General features: G+C 45.3%; 1 protein-coding gene across 5 annotated transcripts in view; it reads left to right on the forward strand.

Moving 5' to 3' along the window:
- The window catches only part of RTKN2 (rhotekin 2), a 175,826-nt gene that overhangs the window by 113,093 nt on the left and 40,868 nt on the right, over nt 1–21,865 (forward strand). For 4 of the 5 annotated variants that reach the window (XM_033943543.1, XM_033943546.1, XM_033943547.1 and 1 more), the window contains one exon: nt 5,106–5,237. The exons of the other annotated variant lie outside the window; for it this stretch is intronic. In XM_033943543.1, coding sequence (XP_033799434.1) covers nt 5,106–5,237 — 132 coding nt within the window. The remainder of the gene's footprint in view (nt 1–5,105; nt 5,238–21,865) is intronic. 5 annotated transcript variants of the gene reach the window in all.

The following is a 21,865-nucleotide window of genomic DNA, read 5'->3' on the forward strand; positions in this document are numbered from 1 at the left end:
TCTCACTCATGCATGTTATTACCATGATGGATCTACTCTTCTAGTCATTTGCTCTTCTGCTTGCACTTTCTCCAGATGTATCTCTCTCTTTGCTTCTTTCATTTTCATCTGGTATAACTTTCTGTGCTCCTCTTTTTTTGAATTTTTTTTGTATTTTACAAATGCCAACTTTTTATTTTCACCATCATTTTGGAAAACTATATCAGTTTTTCTCTTGCTTTTATTTATATTCCTCACATAAAGGTCGGCTAATTTTGTTGCTCCTTTAAGCTTGAACCACTGTTTTTCTACTTCTCTTATATCCTATCAGCTCTTTCTTCAGGTACTCCCTCATTTTACTAAAATCTATTCGTTTGAAATTCAGGACTTTGGGTTTTGTGTGGCTGCCCTCCACTTTAGCTTTTATATCAAACTAGTCTTATAGCCCTTTACATTAACGGGTGCTAGAATATATGTGTGTGTGTCTCTCTTTATTTCTTTCTCTCTCTCTCTCTTTCTCCTTAGCTGCTTTCTTTCTTTCTTTCTGTCATTCTTTTTCCTTGGCTGTCCATCACCACCCCTTGCCTGCTCCCCCTGTCCATTCTCCCTTCCTTTTACCTCCCCTGTGTCCACCACCACCCCTTCACAGCTCTCCTTATGCAGCAGCAGCCCTTCTCCCTTTGTTTTACCTCCCCCCTGTCCAGCAGCACCTTACTTCTCCCCCTGTCCAACATTAGGCCTCCGTTCCTTTTTCTCCCCCTCCTCCTTCTTATCCCTATGATACACTTACCTTGCTCTGCCCCTAATCAGAGGCTCCCAACAGCCGCCCAGTTGCACCCATTGGAAAAGTTCCCTCTGCGGCATCCCGCACCCCTCCTGACGTGACTCCCGCTGTCTTTCTTTCTGTCTGTCTCTGTCCCTGGCCCCCTTTGTCTGTTTGTCTTTCTGTATATCTCCCCGCCCCTGTGTCTTTCTTCTTTTCTTTCTGTCTCCCTTCCTCCCTCTGTCTGTCTGTCCGAAGCAGCATTCCCTCCCCCACCATTTCCCTCCCCCCACACCAGTTCCCTGTGCACCTGCCCCTGTGTCTTCTTGTCTTTCTGTCTCCCTTCCTCCCTCTGTCTGTCTGTCCAAAGCAGCATTCCCTCCCCCCACACCAGTTCCCTGTGCACCTGCCCCTGTGTCTTTCTTCTTGTCTTTCTGTCTCCCTTCCTCCCTCTGTCTGTCTGTGCAAAGCAGCATTCCCTCCCCCTTTCCATTTCCCTCCCCCCACACCAGTTCCCTGTGCAGCAGCATTAGCGTTTCCTCTATCCCCTTTCCCTTTCCACAGTCGCGATTACAAACGCGGGCCCGAGTCCTTTGCTGCCCCCCCCTTCCCTTCCCTTCCCGCGGCCCCGACTACACATGGCGATTCAAGCAGCGTGTGCAGCAGTCTTCACATGCTGCTTCGGGTCCTTCTACTGCCCTGATTTACTCTGGCACGTCCGGAGCAAATCAGGGCAGTAGAAGGGCCCAAAGCAGCGTGTGAAGACTGCTGCACACGCTGCTTAAATCGCCAGTCGGGCCCGTGGTAAGGGAAGAGGGGGGGTGGCAAAAGACTCGGATCCCGGGCAGCGGGAAGTTGCTGGGCTCCTCGGTGGGGGCGCTGAGTGGCCGCGGTCCCTCTGCTCCCAGACCCCCCCCCCCCCCCGGAGGAACGGAGATCGGTGGCTATAGCCGCTGGCTTCGGCGTCTTCTATCCACTGCGGCCAACCCTAGCGGAAACAGAAAGTAGTCAGAGAGGGCGGGCCGCAGTGGACAGAAGACAGCAAAGCCAGCGTTAGCGCGGTGCAGCGCTTTTCTCTTCATTTAAAAGCGGGTGAACCGGCGAGGAGGAGGTGGTGGATTTGGCAGTGAGTGAGGGCGGGAGGGGGGGAGTCGCCGGCTGTGCTGTGCTTTCCCGATCTGTCCACCGCATACGCACTCTGGCCACGGACCTACAGATCAGGGATTACAGATCACACAGGTCTGAGTGCGCATGCACGGCTAGCGTTTTATTATATAGGATTAAACTGTTTGATCACTACCATCCAGGTGGGCACCAGCTTGGACACTAGATATACTTTCCCCATTTGTGAGCACCAGATCCAGCATCGCTTCTTACCTTGTGGGTTCTTTCACCATTTGCCAGAGGAGAGCATTTTGAAATATTCATGATCTCTTGCTTCTTTCCGTTTCCACAGACGGAACTTTCCAATCCATATCCGATAGGTTGAAATCATCTGGTGGTAGTTTCTTTCCCAACTTCTGGATGTCTGCAACCAGATCTTTATCAAGATGCTCCAATCAGGTCAGAGGTCTGTAGACAACTTCCATGTAGATAGAAGTTCCATCTTCTCTTTTCAAAGCTATCCATATCACTTTTCCCCTGGCCATGTCCCCTTGCATTTCAATCACTTGGATATTGTTTTTCACATAAAGAGCTGCTACTCCACCTTTTTGGCAATCCTTGTCCTTCCTAAAGAGAGTATAGCCCGTATGTTAGCATCCCATTAATGGGAATCACTGAACCATGTCTCTGTGATAGCAACAATATCTAAGTTTGCCTCTAACATCAGGGCCTGCAGATCATGAACTTTGTTGCTTAGGTTGCGAGCATTTGTGGTCATTGCTTTCCAGCTACCTTTCAGAGGCACTCATTTTTTGCATTGTTTTTTGTCTAGTCTCACTTCCTACGGCATTGCTAAGAAGTGAATTGCTAAAATTGTTGTTTACATTGCTATCTTTATTACTGTGACATCTTGTCTTTTGCTGCATTCAAGTTTATTAGGTTTTTTTTATATATCGCTTATCCAGATTATCTAAGTAGTTTTACAATCAGGTATTCAAGTATTTCCCTATCTGTCCCGGTGGACTCACAATCTATCTAACCTGCATCCTTATGCTATGCCTACCTTCTAGTTTAAATGCCTAGAAACATATTGTCTGAATTTCTCAGCAAGGATTCTTTTTCCTGGCTTAGTAAGATGCAGCCCATCATTACAATATAGGTTTTTGTTTTTCCATATGTTGCCCCATCCTCCTATGTATTTAAAACCTTCCTGATGACATCAGGCTCTGAATTAACTATTGAAAGTCTCAGTATTTTGTAATCTTTCCTCTCCCTTTCCATAAGTAGGTAGTACTTCTGAAAAGACTATAGTCTTTAGAAAAGGTTTCAACCCTCATCCAGCTGCCAAAAAGCTTTTTGCTCTCCAAGCAGGGTATTGTTGGCCAGGTCATTGTTCCCAGGTGGATAACAACATCAGTGTTAGAATCCTTAGTTTCTTCTTTAATTATAGTCAGTATTTCCTGGGTACTCTTGGTAGCTGAGGATCCTGGAAGACATTTCACTATTTTGGGCTCCTTGAGCTGCATTCCAAAATTAATTCCCCTGATGATAGAATCCCCCAGTAGCAATAATTTTCCTGATAGTTTGAGCATTTTAATTTGTGCTATGGGGTTCTTTACTTCTTAAGTTATCTTCACTGGTTCCACCTAATTTCTTTTTTCTGGAGCATCATAATGCACTAATGGAGCAAAGGAATTCTGTAGAGGCAACAATTGTGAGGGTGGGTGTTCTTGTGTTATTTATCTTAGTCTATCTGAGCTTACTGTGACCCATCTATTCCTGGGTTATTTTAATCTTTGAAGCAATGGTGGTAAATTGGTATGATTCTATGAAGTGATAGAAGGTGCTTTAATTGGATCTAATTCCTGCTTAAGTTTATTGAGCTCCTGTTTAATACTAGTAAACTGAAGACAGATGGGGCAATACTTAAGCTTCCAGATGGTGTGCTTTGGAACTAAAGCACCGCAATGATTACACTGAATAAAAGTAATCTTGATTGGTTGGAATGAGTATTGACTGTGTAGTATTCTTAATATGTCTACTAAACCCTGGGATGAATGGGATGTGGGGAGGATGGGAGGGATTATAAGTTTTATAATGAGTCAGCCAAGTTCCTCACCAAGCAGCAGTGGAGGAGGGGCAAGCCCTCACAATACAATCAAATTCTGCTGGAATCTAACTTTTCCTCTTTACAGCCAAATATCCACAATAAATGTAAATATAGCAAGTTTCTGCACAAGACTAAATCTGCTATCTATCCTAGGTCTGGAAAATAAACCTTACATATCTAGTCTACAGTTCAAGAAACTAAGTTAGGAAAGCTTAGAAAAATTAGCAGCAATAAAGACTAGAGTCAGCTTGAAAAGGCTATACCCTCTAGTATCAGAGTTAGCCAAAAAGGGAGCAAGAGCTTTTTTCTTATCCTTATTATTTTTGTTTTTTGGATTGTATTTGAGGAGGGAGAGGACTAGGTTTGAAAACAGAGCAATATACCACAATACAGATATAGGGCTCATTTTACGAAGCCGCGTTAGCGGTTTAATGCACGTAATATCGTGCGCTAAACTGCTGGATGCGCTAGCCACTACTGCCTCCTCTTGAGCAGGCGGTAGTTTTTCCGCTAGCGCGGGGGTTAGCGCGTGATTAAAAGTCGTGCGCGCTAAAGCCGCTAACGTGGCTTCGTAGAAGGAGCCCATAGAGTCAGCACAGTTTAAGTAATTAAAGTTTAGAGACTAGATATCAGGCAGAAAAACCTATAACCAGACAATTTAAAATTAAGAATAAGATCAAAGGGCATTTATCAGTATTGTGGTTCGGGTCTTTCAAGGAGAGCACATGGATGGAATACTTCAGGTGTATCTTGTTGGGCAGAATGGATGAACCATACAGTCTTTATCTGCCATCATTTACTATGTTACTATGAAAAAAAGAATTGTAAAATTATTCCATCATAATAAGCACCAAAATGTACATGCAGCAGCCTTACATCGTAGAAAACGTCAATCTCCCATGTTCATTTTTTAACCTTATCTTTTCTTCAGGAATTGCAGAGAAATGAGCAAATATAGCCTTTGCTATTGAAAAAGACTGATAAATCAAAATAAAAAAAACCCTTTCTATTTAAATTCAGAGTCCAAATGTATACTTGTGACCATTCAGAATTATGATGAAGTTAACAAAGGATTGTTCCTTGATATAGGGTTAACTTTTAATTTCCTTTTTTGAGTTGGTGACTAATTTAGTCTTTTTATTTTTAAAGCAAACAATAGGAGGCCAACTTCACTGGAAGAGATTATACTGTATGTTGCAAGGTGGTAATTTTTTTGGCTATTATACACCAGAAGAAATTGAGGCTAAAGTAGATCCAGCTCTCACTGTTCCCGTTAACAAGGTAACATTACCAAAAGCAGAATGACTGGTTATTGTATTAGATTATTTAACCATTTAATTGGCAATTGGCAGATGGTGAAAACGGCTGCTGTAACTTGATGTTGAAGGAGAGCAACAGTGCTAAGTAACAGGCATTTGGAGATGCAGATCTCCCATAAGAACCTTAGAAACACATGTTGCTTCTGAACAACAACGCCAAATAAAGGGTTAAAAACACATTCATATAGCATCCTTTCTTCATTCTGTCAGGTTTTTTTAAAAAAAGATTAAAAACACATTTATAAATAGTACTTATGCCTTGAATTGTCCATTCAGACATCATGAATCATGGTATATTTGTAAACTTTTGTAAAACCTAGTTGATTGTTTAGAGACCAACGTAGTTGATGACATATAAGGATGAATTTTTGTACACTCGGGGACATTCTGTACAGTCCATCTAAAAAATTGGTGCTGACTATTATGGCACTATGTGCAGTTTTATAAAAATTTGGTGCATCAAATGGAAGCATCCAGGACAGCCCAGCAGTGTGTAGGAAAAGCTGACTATGGCCTTTTGAAGAGAAATGCATATTAAGGGAAGGAGAGAAGAGAGAGGAAGAAATGATGCATGGGCGGGGCAGGGGGAAAGAGGAGAACTGTTGATAGGTGGAGGTGAGGGAGGGAAAGACATGCTGCAGTGGGAAGGGAAAAGAAAGACATTTTGGACATGTGGAACAGGAGGGAAAGAGACTGGTGCACAAGGGGGAAGGAAGAAAGAGGGAGAATTGTTGAGCATGGCGATTGAGAGAAGAGAAGGAGAATTTGGCATGGGGGAGGGATGGAGAGAGAGAATAAAATGCTATACAGTGGGGGAGATGGAGAATTGTTAAATGTGGTGGATAAGAGGAAGGTAGAGATGCATGGGAAGAAGAATAAAAGAGGGAGAAATGCTGGATGTGCTGGTAGAGAGAAAAGGGTGGAACAAATCCTGCATGGAGATGGAAAAGGATGTGATAGTGAGAAATGTTGGACATAGTGGTGGGAGGAAGGGATGTGACATGGAGCTGAAGAGGAATGATAGGAGAAAAGTGGGCATGGACTGATGGGGATGGGCAAGAGATGCTGCACGCTGGAGGGATGAGAGAGTGAGAAATGTTGGAAGTGGCAGTAGAGGGGTAGAAGAAATGCACCCTAGATCCAGTATTTCTCTTTATCCCAGGACAAGCAGGCAGGTATTCTCACTAGTGGGTGACATCATCCAACGGAGCCCCGATGCGGACGTCTGACAAGCATACTTGCTTGTAGAAACTTTCGAAGTTTCCAGTCACCCACACCGCGCATGCGCGAGTGCCTTCCCGCCCGATGCACCGGGCGTGTCTCCTCAGTTCTTACTTTTCCGCGGAGCCGAGAAGTCCGTCTTCGACTCTCTGTGTGAAGTAACTTCCCTTGTGCCTTCTAGGTCTGCGGTTTTGGGTTCTTTTATCTCAGAATCGTTGATTTTCGTCGTATTTTATTGTTTAAAAAAAAAAAAAATTTCCTTCCGTTCGACCGGGCAGGCCACGTGGCCGCAGCCCCGTGGCTTCGACCTAGCGGCGGAGCTTTTTCGGCCTATGTCCCGGCCTATCACCGGTTTTAAGAAGTGTGTAGAGTGCCAGCGCGCAATTTTGCTGACGGACCCTCATCGACGCTGTCTGCAGTGTCTCGGACCTCAACATCTTCCGAAATCGTGCCGGCCTTGCTCCACACTTACAACACGTGCGTTCAAGTGTCACTGTTTCCTGTGGGAATCGCTGTTCAGCATGGAGGCTTCGTTGGAGCTGACCTCATCGAAGAGCGCCAAGCCTTCGACTTCCGCCTCGACTCATAGAAACATAGAAGATGACGGCAGAAAATGGCTACAGCCCATCAAGTCTGCCCACTCTGTTTACCCACCCCCTGTCTATGCCCTAATGACCCAATTTCCTTATCTTGACCCTCGTAGGGATCCCACATGGGTATCCCATTTATTCTTAAAGTCTGGCACGCTGTCTGCCTCGATCACCTGCACTGGAAGCTTGTTCCAATGATCAACCACTCTGTCTGTGAAGAAATACTTTCTGGTGTCGCCATGAAAATTTCCGCCTCTGAGTTTGAGCGGGTGCCCTCTTGTGGCCGAGGGTCCCTTGAGAAAGAAAATATCATCTTCCACTTCGACACGTCCCGTGAGGTACTTAAATGTTTTGATCATGTCTCCCTACGTTCCTCGAGAGTGTAGAGCTGCAATTTGTTCAGTCTCTCTTCGTACGAGAGACCCTTGAGCCCCGAGATCATCTTGGTGGCCGTCCGCTGAACCGATTCAATTCTGCGCACATCTTTACTGTAATGTGGCCTCCAGAATTGCACACAGTACTCCAGTTGAGGTCTCACCATGGCCCTGTACAACGGCATTATGACTTCAGGCTTTCGGCTGACGAAACTTCTATTGATTCAACCCAGTATCTGCCTTGCCTTAGATGAAGTCTTCTCCACTTGATTGGCAGTTTTCATGTCTACACTGATGATTACTCCTAAATCTTGTTCTGCTGAAGTCCTAGTTAAAGTTTCTCGGTTCAAGAAGTACGTCCTGCATGGATTTCCGCTTCCGAGGTGCATGACCTTACATTTCTTAGCATTGAAGCCTAGCTGCCAGGTTGAGGACCAACTTTCCAATGTAAGCAGGTCCTGCGCCATATAATTCTGTAAATTGCATTCACTTACTATATTACATAGTTTGGCGTCATCGGCGAATAGTGTTATTTTACCTTGAAGCCCTTGAGTCAGATCCCCTATGAATATGTTGAAAAGGAGTGGACCCAGGACCGAGCCCTGTGGCACTCCACTGGTCACCTCCGATGTTTTAGAGAGGATACCATTAACCACTACCCTCTGAAGTCTGCCACTCAGCCAATCATTGACCCATGCAGTTAGTGTCTCTCCTAACCCCATCAATTCCATCTTGCTTAGCAGCCTGCGGTGTGGGACACTGTCAAAAGCTTTACTGAAGTCCATGTACACGACGTCCAAAGACTCTCCCAAGTCCAACTTTCTTGTTACCCAGTCAAAGAAGCTGATGAAATTGGATTGGCAGGACCTACCCTTGGTGAATCCATGCTGACTGGGATCCCGAAGATTCCCTTCATTCAAGATCGTGTCCAATTTGCTTTTAATTAGTGTTTCCATGAGTTTGCACACTATTGATGTGAGACTCACCGGTCTATAATTCGGTCCATCTTCCACCTCTTCGGCTCCAAGTCTCCTCAAGCCTGCTTCGTTTGTGCCGGCTTCGACTTCGCTGCCGATTGTGGGGCCTTCCTCCGTCTCCTCAGGTCAGGTAGCTAAGCAGCCCATTCCTTCTGTGGTGCTCAAGGTGCCCAAGGCTTCTAAGTCCAAGCACCCGGGCGGCAGGGACCCCAATGTCCGTGCAGGAGGTCCCATCTCGGATGTGGATCCCTCCTTGCCAGACCTTGCTGGAGAAGCAGTTCATCGAGCTCTTTACTACCATGGGGCCGAAGCTTCTTTCCCAAATCCAGCCTGGGCACATGGGGACCTCCTGCGAGGTCGAGCCGCCTCCGGTGCCGCCTTGTTGTACACTCTCGCTGCAGGGAGCCGAGTCTCTGCGAGTGTCTGGTCTGGCATCGATGTATGCATCACAAGGAGCAGAGTCTTTGCCCATGCCTCCCTTGGATATGCCTCCGTTGGAACCGATTCCGATGATACCGGGAGCCGAGTCTCTGCGAGGGCCTCCTCCGGACCCGATGCCCGCGATGCCGAGCCTCGAGGCTTGGCGGGTGCCTCGAGGTGCGTCTACTCAGCCACCTCTGCTTCGATCCACCACCTCCAGTCCCATTCATTCGCTGGAAGCCTCGTCTGTGCCTGTGCCGACTTCCAGGTTCGTCGTCGCTCGAGGCATTCATCGAGCCGTGACTCGCCTCGACGGAAGCAGCCTTTCATCGAATGTTTGCCTCGGGAGTCTTCACCTCCTCCTATGCCGGAGCTCGAAGACACTTTGGGATCTTTTTCTCCCTGCCAATCCCCAGCCTCGTTGGACCCGGAAGCTTCGTCAACCTCGAGTTCTTCTCGAGGCTCGGCACTGGCTGACCAGCTTTCGTTTTCCTCTTTCATGTGACAGATGGCTGTAGATTTGGGCATTACCCTGGACACGGGGTCCAAATTTTCAAAGGAATATTTGGAGACGATGCATCTCCCTCAACCACCTGCGGAGTCCCTCCGGCTTCCTTTGCATAAGCTGCTGGACCAGACCTTCATGCGCTGCTTTGAGACTCCTTACTCCATCCCAGCTGTTCCGGGTAAATTGGATGCCAGGTACCGTACGGTTCACCACAAGGGCTTCAATGGGGCTCAGCTCTCTCATCAGTCTCTGCTGGTAGAATCTTCCCTGAAGTGGTCTCACCCTTCCCAGGTCTATGCCACCGTTCCACCTGGCCGGGAGGGCAAGACCATGGACAGATTTGGCAGGCACATCTACCAGAACTTGATGATGGCCTCTCGAGTCCTCAATTACAGTTTTCATTTTGCCACCTACTTTGAGTTTTTCCTCTCCATTCTGCAAAAGTTTCTGCCATATTTGGACTCCCAAGCTCGCTTCGATTACTCGGAGGTTCTGGCTTCATTATCCCAACTGAGGCTCCAGATGATGCAGTCTTCTTACGACGCTTTTGAGCTCTCGGCAAGGGCTGCTGCTTGTTCGGTGGCCATGTGACGCCTGGCGTGGCTTCGAACCATCGATATGGACCCGAATCTTCAGGACAGGCTGGCTAACGTTCCATGTGCTGGAGCCGACCTCTTCGATGAGTCCTTCGAGGTGGCGACCGAGAAGCTGTTGGACCATGAGAAATCTTTCCAGTCCACTCTCCGTCCGAAGCCCAAGCCTGCTCATCCTCGTCCATCACGCCCGCCTATGATCTATCAGTGGCGTTACCCACCGAAACAGGCACCTACCATCCGTCAGCCTGTTAAGAGACAGCACACGCCGAAGCAGCAGCAAAAACCTTCCACTTCTGCTGTGCCCAAGGCTCCTCAGCCTTTTTGACTGTCTCATAGAGAGCATAACTATCATCGTTCTGCCCTCCCCTGTTTTTCCCATCGGAGGTCGTCTCCATCATTTTTACCATCGATGGACGACTGTCACCACCGACCTCTAGGTCCTTTCCATCGTAAGGGAGGGATACTCTTTTCAGTTCCTTCAAGTTCCTCCGAAACATCCTCCAAGAGAGTATCCTTCCAACTTAACCCAGACTGCCCTTCTTCTTCAGGAAGCTCAGGCTTTGCTCCGGCTTCGGGCTGTCGAGCCGGTCCCTTTGGTCCAACGGAACAAGGGTTTTTACTCCCGGTACTTCCTTGTTCCGAAGAAGATGGGCGATCTGCGTCCTATTTTGGACCTCAGGGTGCTCAACAAGTTTCTGGTCAAAGAGAAGTTTTGCGTGTTGACTCTGGCTTCTCTCTATCCCCTCCTCGAGCAGAACGACTGGTTATGCTCTCTGGATCTCAAGGAGGCCTACACTCATTCCCATCCATCCGGCCTCCCGACAATACCTCAGATTTCGGGTGGGACATCTTCATCTTCAATACTGAGTGCTTCCTTTCGGCCTGGCTTCGTCTCCCAGGGTCTTCACCAAGTGCTTGGTTGTAGTGGCAGCAGCACTGAGGAACCACGGTCTGCAGGTATTTCCCTACCTCGACGACTGGCTCATCAAGGATTCCACGTCTCAGGGAGTCGTCCAGGCGACCCAAAGGACGATCTGGTTCCTGCAGAGTCTGGGATTCGAGATCAACTTCCCAAAATCCCATCTGCAACCTTCCCAGACTCTTCCCTTCATTGGAGCGATTCTGGATACCATTCAACTCAGGGCATTCTTTCCTCCACAATGCCTGGATGCCCTTCTTCGTCTTTGTCACTCAGTGTCCTTTTGCCCGTCCATCTCGGTGAGACACATGATGGTTCTTCTGGGCCACATGGCCTCTACAGTACACATGACTCCTTTTGCCAGACTTCACCTACGGATTCCTCAGTGGACCCTGGCATCTCAATGGACGCAGGTGTCCGACCCTCTGTCTCGCCACATTCAGGTCACTCCTGCTCTGACACAGTCTCTTCGCTGGTGGATGCTCTTCCAATCTCTCCAGAGGTTTGCTGTTTCGCATGCCTCCCCATCAAAAGGTTCTCACGACCGACTCCTCAACATATGCTTGGGGAGCTCATCTGGATGGTCTGCGCACTCAGGGCTATTGGACCAGTGCGGACTGCCTGTGTCACATCAATCTACTGGAACTCAGAGCGATTTTCAATGCTCTCAATGCTTTTCAGCATCTCCTTCACGACATGGTGGTGCTCATTCGCACGGACAACCAAGTCGCCATGTATTATGTCAACAAACAGGGAGGCACGGGATCTGCCTCCCTCTGTCAGGAAGCTCTGAAAGTTTGAGAGTGGGCATTTCGCCACAACACCTTCCTCAAAGCTGTCTACATTCAGGGGGTGGACAATGCCTTGGCGGACAACTTGAGTCGTCTTCTGCAGCCTCACGAATGGACTCTCCATTCCACGCCCCTTCATCACATCTTCTCTCTGTTGGGAACGCCTCAGATAGACCTCTTTGCGGCCCCCCACAACTTCAAATTGCCTCAGTTCTGCTCCAGGATCTACACTCCTCACCGCCTCGAGGCAGATGCTTTTCTTCTAGACTGGAGGAATCTCTTTCTGTATGCGTTTCCTCCGTTTCCTCTCATTCAAAAGACTCTGGTCAAGCTCAAGTCCGACTGGGCCACCATGATTCTGATTGCTCCTCGGTGGTCCAGACAACCCTGGTACTCCCTTCTCCTTCAGCTGAGCAGCAGGGAGCCCTTCCTTCTACCAGTGTTTCCATCTCTGCTTACGCAGCATCAGGGATCTCTGCTTCATCTCAACCTGCAGTCGCTGCACCTGACAGCTTGGTTCCTTTCAACGTAACCTCCCTTCAGTTTTTCCAAGGGATGTTTTAGAAGCTTCACGGAAGCCTGCTACCAGGTAATGCTGAAAAGGATTAGGTCCCAATTCCTGCCCCATACTTTCTCTGTCATTTGTAAGCCAGAAATCATCTTCCAAACATGTCCGCTTTATTGTCAGCTTTACATCCCTTTTATATCATTTTACATGAATCAGTGTTGTCAGCATGTGTCAGCATATGACGTAAATGCAAACCATATATGGACACAGGTCACATGAAACTTTAAAGAAATAACAAGCATTTTTACTATCCAAAGGCTGAAGTCCACAGAGGGTGCTGTGGTCAGCAGAGCTTCTTATCTAAAGCTGATTGCAAATATGGCTTATGAAAACAATTGAATTCACTTCACAACAAGTTAAGAACACATCTTTTCAAACATAAATGTCCTTGCAGTATTTCAGCAAGAGAAGGCAAACAGAGTCTGGATTTACAGCTTTAAACAGCATATGGAAAACTACAAGACGTGTCCCTTCAAATGCTATTCCCAAAAATGGACTAGATTTTCTGCATGGTTTTTTCCTCGTCATAAGGAGCCTCAACATGCCTCCTTATCCTCTGTGTTGGACTATCTTTTGCACTTATCTCATTCTGGCCTCAAGTCTACATCGATTCGAGTCCATTTGAGTGCAATTGCTGCTTTCCATCAGCCTCTTCAAGGGAAACCTCTTTCTGCTCATCCTGTGGTTTCCAAATCCATGAAAGGACTTTTTCATGTCAACCCTCCCCTCAAACCGCCTCCCGTGGTTTGGGACCTCAATGTTGTTCTTTCTCAGCTTATGAAGCCTCCTTTTGAACCTCTTGACAAGGTTCCTCTGAAGTATCTCACTTGGAAAGTGGTGTTTCTCATTGCCCTCACTTCTGCTTGTCGAGTCAGTGAACTTCAAGCTTTGGTTGCGGATCCTCCTTTTACAGTATTTTATCATGACAAGGTGGTCCTTCGAACCCATCCCAAATTCCTCCCCAAAGTGGTCTCGGAATTTCAATCAATCCATTGTTCTTCCAGTGTTTTTTCCAAAGCCTCATTCTCACCCTGGAGAATCTGCTCTTCATACTCTGGACTGTAAGCGTGCTTTGGCTTTCTACCTGGAACACACCAAGCCACACAGAACTGCTCCTCAACTTTTCATCTCCTTTGATCCGAACAAGTTGGGACACCCTATCTCTAAGCGCACCATCTCCAACTGGATGGCGGCTTGTATCTCTTTCTGCTATGCCCAGGCTGGATTGCCCCTTCGCAGTAAAGTCACAGCCCATAGGGTCAGAGCAATGGCAACCTCTGTAGCCTTCCTCAGATCGACACCGATTGAGGAGATTTGTAAGGCTGCTACTTGGTCCTCGGTTCATACCTTCACTTCTCATTATTGTCTGGATACTTTCTCCAGACGGGATGGACAGTTTGGCCAAACAGTATTACAAAATTTATTCTCCTAAGTTGCCAACTCTCCCACCATCCCATTTGGGTTAGCTTGGAGGTCACCCACTAGTGAGAATACCTGCTTGCTTGTCCTGGGATAAAGCAATGTTACTTACTGTAACAGTTGTTATCCAGGGACAGCAGGCAGCTATTCTCACGTCCCACCCACCTCCCCTGGGTTAGCTTCTCTGCTAGCTATCTGAACTGAGGAGACACGCCCGGTGCATTGGGCGGGAAAGCACTCGCGCATGCGTGGTGCGGGCGACTGGAAACTTCGAAAGTTTCTACATGCAAGTATGCTTGTCAAACGTCCGCATCGGGGCTCCGTTGGATGACGTCACCCACTAGTGAGAATAGCTGCCTGCTGTCCCTGGATAACAACTGTTACGGTAAGTAACATTGCTTTTCCTACTCCCTGTCAGCAAGGGAGGGAGAGAGTGAAGGAGGACAATGAGAAAGACTGAGATATGTTGAACATGGAGGAGAGAGGAAGAAATGCTGTGCAGGAGGAGGAAGGGTTGAAAGAGGATGTTGGATCTAGGGACAGAAGGGAGTGAAGATGTACAATGGTAGGGAAGGAAGAGAAAGGGAGAAATGCTGGACCATGATAGATGGGACAGGAAGAAAGAAAAAAGGGACAGGACTATGCTGATGGGGGTGGGGAGTGGAGTAGGAGGAAGGCTTTGAGGATAGGGAGGGGAGAAAGAAGGAGCAGATGTTGGGCATGAAGGTTGATGGGAGGGAGAAGCTGGGAATGGTGGCACTGTGTGAGAGGCAGGGGGCATGGCAGGGAAATGAATAAGCGATTACAATAGGTAAAAATATGGTAATGGGGAGTAGACTGAAGATAGAAAGGACCTGAAGAGTGGGTAAGAGGAAAAGATGGGAATTTTATAGGTAACTGAAAAGTAAAGAGGAGAAGGGAGAGAGTGAAATTTGAGTGACTAATGTAGAAAGAATTTGCAAGACAGGAAAGCAAAAATGACAAACTGGAACCAACTTGGTGGAAAAATAAATGTCCAAATAACAAAGGTAAAAAAAATGCATTTTATTTTGAATTTATTGACTGAAATATGTTAGCTTTGGGAAATATATGTAGCAGATGTCTTTGTATTGTTTTCAATAGAAAGGGAAATCTTTTTTTTATTTCTCCAATGCTGAAGTACCTGCTGAGTTTACCATTTTAGGGTTACCAGTTCAAAATTTGTCTACATATTTTTGTTTCTAAAATTTGTGATAACTTATTCTGTATTTGGTGAGGGTCTGTCAGCGTTATAGTAATCAGTAGAAAAATGGAAGAACAGCTTAATGCTGCAAAATCAATGCATCAACAAACAGCAGAGACAACAGTCCACCAATAGCAAAAAGAAGAATGTTCCAGAAAACCAATATTATGACTCAACACAAGCCGTGTTATGGTCGGACCTGCCACAGGATTCATTATAATCTAGTAGTGAAACACCACAGCATGAGTTTTCCACAATGTGCAACAGTGCAAATTGGAAACTGCCTGCATTTCCCAATCTCCACCTTACTTCAGCGTTTGTGGAGAGTGACCACATCTGCTCATCTAAAGTCCTCAGAGCGGATGTGATTCTGAATCTAGAGAAGCATTGAAAAGGTCAACCAGTGGAGCTGCCAGAACTTCCTCAAGTTCCTTCAGTACCCTGTGGATGTACACTATCGGGCCCCATCGCTTTGTCTATTGTTTAGTTTAGCTAGCTCTTCACAAGCACAATCTTCTGAAATCAGGTCAAGGTCTTCATTCTCATTAGCATTTGTCTGGCCCTTTGTGAACACAGAACAGAAATATTTGTTGAGCAATTTATTTTGTCCTTATCACCTTCACCCTTGTGCCTCACAATGCCAGTTAGGTTTTGTCTGGCCCTTTGTGAACACAGATCAGAAATATTTGTTGAGCAATTTTGTTTTGTCCTTATAACCTTCACCCTTGTGCCTCACAATGCCAGTTAGGTTTTCAGGATATCCACAATGAATATGAATAAACTTGATTTGCATACACTGCCTTCATTATATGCAAATTTCTTTTATGCATATTCATTGTGGATATCCTGAAAATCTGACTGGCAAGGGGGTACTCTAGGACCAAGTTGAGAAACACTGCAGTAGATGATGACTTTTTTGTTTTACTTTCCTTTCTTTTTTGTATCTGGTATCTATGGTTACCAGAGTTAATGGGATGTGGAACCATTAGATGAATTACTTCTTCATATAGGTTCTTTCACTGAAGAATTTTAATGAATTAACCTCTCAGATATGCAACAAACAGCAATGCTTACATGTAAAATTTTGCCCTTTTAGTTTACCTAAGCAGTTTTGTGCTGTTCTTTTAGGCATTTGTCATATATTTATGATTTTTACCCTATTTTATCTTCCACCCCTATTCCCATAGCATAGCCATCATAGTGATATTTTTTTAGTAGTGACCAGACACCAGGGTTTCTATCAGAACTCTGGAAACCTGAATCCTGATACGGGGTGTTGACCATTGTACAATGGCTGTTATACCTTTGTTTTATAATTTCTACAAATTCTGTATTAATATATTATTATAGTTCAGTGTTCTCCCTAGCGCCTTTTAGCCGGTCGCTCCGCCCAGCTAATTTTGGTGAGCGCCCGGCTGTCAACTCGTAAGGTCACGAATCCTGCTGCCACTGCTCAACAGGGTTTTTTGTTTTTTTTTAAACTCACCGGCTTGGGGACTCCCTGAACTGATTTAGCACAGCCTGAAGAGCCTCCAGAAGTACACAAATCAATCCTTGATGTGGGGCCCATATCCAAGAGGTTACAACCAGAGGCTGACTCACCCCGTGATCTCGCACTTCTGAACAGCGGGATCAGAAACCAAAACATCTCCAACTCCCGGTTAGGTCTTTCAGTCACTTGCTCAGTTGAATCCAGTATATAGGCAGACTGAAGAGCCAATTCTCACTTCATGGGGCGGGGCCTGTAACAGTCTATCACAGAGGGGGGAGGGGCGTGGGTTAGGAGCAAAAACAACTCACTCTTCTGGTCTGCTTGAGAGGGGAGGAGAGAGAAGATGGGTGACTAATGCTATAGGGATCAAGATCTGTGTCATGCACAGGCCAACTGCCTCAAAATGGAGAATCCGCTTCCACTAAAAGGGTCGTGGGTCAAGAAGGAAATGACATGTCTGTGGATAGTATTGATTTTACTGCAACAGAGCTGAAAAGGACATTCTCAAGGCAACCAAAAAATAAACTACAGGAGCATTTCAAAGGCACGCCGACAATCGCGCGCCGGACATTTGCGCGCCAGCACACACTGAGACCGGACAATTTTTTTATTTTTGAGGGTTATGAAGTAACCCAGTTTTTGAGGGGGGTTTCCCTTCATTACCTTTCCCTTTGTAACCCTCAAAAATAAAAAAAATTGTTGGGTTTCAGTGTAAGCTGGTGCGCAAATATCCGGCGCGCGATTGTTGGCGCCTTTATTTTTTGGTTGCCGTGAGAATGTTGGGTCTCAGTGCGATTGTCGGCGCGCCATTGTCCTGTGGTCACCAGGATTTCTGAGGAAGAAGGTCCAGCGCAAGGTTCAGTTTTCTACAACTCCTATCAAGGTAAGGTGAATTTAAATGTTTGTTGACTCTGGTTGCCAATTTGACCTGCATTAATACTCAGTTTTATAATTGTTTAATCTTTCTAGAGCTCATACCCTTTTTTGCTCACCTAGTTTGTGTTAATTAAAATCTTTATCCTGCGGCTTCTGTTAAAAATCGTGATCTGGAAGTTTAGGGGTTTTTTTCCTCATTAAGGTTAGTTGCCTATAACATTTTTTTTCTGTTATATCTGATATCTGACCTATCAAATAGGTCTTCTGTTTTCTTGAATACTAGAACTTTCTTTTGTGGTATAGAAAATAAGTACAGGAAAAACACGTGGTTTTTAGGATTAGTAAATTAGAAAGTAGTAATGTCCACAAAATTTAAGTGCCAAGGAGGGGGGGGGGTTTAACTCCCCCACCCATGAGTTGATCATGATCAGTGAACTTAGATACTAGAAAAAAAAAGATTTTGTATTCTTTCTAGTTCTGACTCTCACCTCCTTCAGCTTTCTCTCTTCCTTGTCTGTTGCAATGTACTGCAGCTCCTGTACCCAAGCACCACATTTTAGGGCATGGGCAATCTGGCTTCTGGGGTTTTTCAATTTATTTGTGATGTCACTATCAGCATAAAATGGACATACCCTTGAGAGGGAGCATGACTTCTTACAGATCTATTTGAATGTGGAATTCAGCACCTAGCCAGTGCTTGCATTGTATTGGGTCATAAAGCTTGTATAAAAGTTTTGAGTTGTCCTTTCATTTTGAAGTGAACCTTTTGAGTTTGGAGTTAATCACAATGAAGTGTTCCATCGTTTTATCATGTTTTTTTTGGGCTTTATATTTAATCTCTGCTCAATTAACTGATTACAGTAATTCATTTTCTTTACATTTTAATTTGCTGGTAGTGCTGCCCGATTCAGGGGAAAAAAAATTTCGATTTGGCCTATTGAATTGATTTTTTTATTCAATTCACTTTTCCTGCTGACTCAGGTGTTTTCCTTATTTTTTTTAAATGGCCTGGTGGTTTTATTTTTGTAGGCTCTTCACCCCGACCACCTTTGCCCTCTCCAACTCCACACAGGTGCTGTGGTGTAAACAAGACAAAAAAGATTTTTCCTCTCTCTGATAGGTCCTAGCTCAAGCTCACTAACTGCCTCTTTCTTAATCTTCTCTTTTTTTACTTTTCAGCTACCTATCAAATTTCCATCTTCTTGATGAAGTTACAAAGAAATACTTTTAAAACCAATAGGAGGAAATTTTTATCACTCAGAGAATAGTTAAGCTCTGGAACACATTGTCAGAGGATGTAGTAAGAGCAATTAATGTAGCTGGTTTTAAGAAAGGTTTGGACAAATTCCTGGAGAAAAAGTTCGTAGTCTGTTATTGAGAAAGACATGGGGGAAGCCACTGCTTGCCCTGGATCGGTAGCATGGAATATTGCTACTTCTTGGGTTTTGGCCAGGTACTAGTGACCTGGATTGGCCACTGTGAGAACGGGCTACTGGGCTTGATGGACCAATGGTCCGACCCAGTAAGGCTATTCTAATAATAATAATAATAACAGCTTATATACCGCAATACCGTGAAGTTCTATGCGGTTTACAAAGATTAAGCAAAGGTACAAATTGATTGACTTTAAGAGGGGAGGAAGAAAGAGGGTTAATAGGACAGGAAATCCATTTTTGAAGAGAGTGATCAATAGAACAAGTTAATCGCTATAGAGGGGAGAGAGATTTTGAGAGCACACGGTACGAAGTTTATGTGTTTCATTTTGATGCTCTAATGTTGTCATAGCTTGTGGGTGTTGTCTAAACATTATTTCACCATATAACTCATTTATTCTCTTTTTCCATTACTCATACATTATATGCTTTATGTATGATTAACCCCCCCTTTTAAAAAATCGTAGCGCGGTTTTTAGTGCCAGTCATGGCAGTAACAGATCCGACGCTCATAGAATTCCTGAGTGTCAGAGCTGTTACTGCCACAGCCAGCGCTAAAAAACTTACTGTTTTGTTAAAAAAAGGGGGGGGGGGAGGGGCAAGTCTTGTGGCATTCGGCATTTGTATCTACATATGTCTCTACATTTTCATTATTTCTCGTTTTCTCCCATCATGGCACTGTACATTTACATATTCACGATCTAGAGTCTCACTTAACATCTTTCCACTTTCAATTTTTGATATTTTCAGAAATTCTTTAAAATATTTCATGATTATCTATTTCGTAGCACCGTTTTGTATAAAATTTCATCCCTAGTCTCATATTTCATTGGCCACGTACACAGACTTTTCACATGAAATATTTATTACCTTTTACATTTCATTACTCGCATTCCACAAGTTTCACTTAATTTTTTTAATGCATTTATACATACACATATTTCCTTAGGACCCTTGAAGGCATTCAAATCCGAAACACAGATCGTGTTGGGTCTGCACCACAACCCATTTATGTATGTCATATGGATTGTTATTACTTGCACCATTTGGAATACTTGTGAAGAATAATTGTAATAAATTTTGACATCAAGAGCCTCGTATCAACAGTTTTGCTTTTGGTTTTCCCATGGTTTCCAGAGGAACTTGTTGGTATTGTTCTTGTTTGCTGACTTTTGTGTTAAGTGACTTGCCCAGAATTACAAGGAGCTACAGTGGTGCTGAGACAGCTGCTCTAACTACTAGGCCACACCTCCTGGAGAAGGTGTGGCTTACTGGTACAGCTGCTGCCTCGGCACCCAGAGGTTGGCTGATCCTTGTGATCCTGGGCAAGTCACTTCATCCTCCACTTAATCCTGCACTAAATGTCAGCTCTGAAAAGCCAATCCAAAGCCACAAAAAGGCAACAGACAAGTCCCCATGCCTTTCCCTCCATTCCATAAATGGCTAAGGTTAAATTGACAAAAAAGGAAAAATTTGATCACTCCCTGGAAAAATGAACTCCTGCAGCAGTGGAGATTTGACAACTGTTAAGGGAGAGAAATTCAGAACATAAGAATTGCCACCTCCGGATCAGAACCTGGGTCCATCAAGTCTGGTGATCCGCACACGCGGAGGCCCCGCCAGGTGTACCCTGGCATAGTTTTAGTCCCCATATCACTGTACACTTCTCAAGGGAGATGTGCATCTAATTTACCCTTACCAGTATCACTCTATGCCAGTGGTCTCAATTTGAAACTCAAACCCTTAGTGGGGCCACATTTTGGATTTGTAGGTACATGGAGGGCCACAGAAAAAATAGTTAATGACAATTTTGCATAAGGTAAAATTCTTTATAGTTTATAAATCTTTCCTTTAACTGTTTAAGACATTAACTATTTTTTCTGATCTCACCCTCTCCGAGAATTCTCATGAGAATCTCGGTGAGGATGAGATCCAGAAGGTCTTGAGCACGCGCAGATGCTCAAGGGTCAGCAGCAGACCGGCGGCAGGCACTTTTATCACCGGCGGTGCAGGGGTAAGGACAGGGCCAGTCGGGGAGGGGGAGGGAAGAGGCGATAGCAGCGCCGGTGGCCTCGGGTGGAGCATGGGAGTCAGGGTGCGTCCGGCAGGAGTGAGCCAGCACTTGAGAGTCCCAGCAGAGTGGGTAGTGGCATCCGTGGGGGGGGGGGGGGTGCAGCGTCCGGGAGCGGCAGAGCCAATAGTGTCCAGTCGGGCTCTGTGGCGGCGGCGTTTGCTTAGCGAGCACCACTCGCAGTGAGAGGCAGCGAACAGCAGCAGAGGAGGAGAATTGGAGGAGCCGCGTAGATGGGTCTGTGGCAGAGGCAGCGGTGGAGGCGTCCCTAATGGTAATTAAGTTTTTGGGGATGTGGAACGAATTGTTCAAGGTTACACTAACTCTTATGGAAAAAGTTGCTTTGATATACGAGTGTTTTGGTTTAAGAGCATGCTTCTGGAACGAATTATGCTCGTAAACCAAGGTACCACTGTATTCTTGTTTTATTTACTCTATAGCCTCTTAGGGTAATAGCTCTTAAATATTGTTAGTGAAGTTGGTCTCCTGACTGATCTTTATTAAAAGAAAGGGTATCTCTACATCCAATTCTTTCCCACTTTGGAGGATAGTATATCACTACTGTTGGAACCAGCCTTTCTTACTTGCGGTGCTGACTAAGGGCTGGATTCTTTAATATCGCCTGTAAAATTTGGCGGGTTGCTAGAGCGGCTATAAATCTAACGATTCAAAAAAGACAAATCATTCTCGAAGAACTGAGCATGCAAATGAGGTTTGTGGAGGTTTATAGACCGTTGCCAAATTATATGAGATCAGTCGCTGGTGATAGCAGGAATAGTCCATGGAAAAAGGCATGGGTGGATAGGAGGGGCAGAGAACTACCAGCAATGCTACGTCGTCGTGTCAATCATAGGTATGCCAGTTGTATTGGATGAAGGGAAGGCGGTAGGTGCAATTGCTGGTTCAACAAGCATTTATAAGACATGTGATTTTGAGATTTTTTTTCCCCTCACTATATTACTATAATTTATGTGAATAGTATGGGTTTTTTTTTTTTTTTTGGGAGGGGGGTTCTTCATTTTTATTAGCTACAGCCAGAAAAATGCACCCAAGACGCGCTTTCCACAGTACTGGCACCCCCGGACCAGCCGGTAATTTTTGGTTGTTAAAAGC

The sequence above is a fragment of the Geotrypetes seraphini genome, chromosome 4 (genome assembly GCF_902459505.1).
Source record: "Geotrypetes seraphini chromosome 4, aGeoSer1.1, whole genome shotgun sequence".
In the NCBI taxonomy this organism is placed as follows: domain Eukaryota; kingdom Metazoa; phylum Chordata; class Amphibia; order Gymnophiona; family Dermophiidae; genus Geotrypetes; species Geotrypetes seraphini.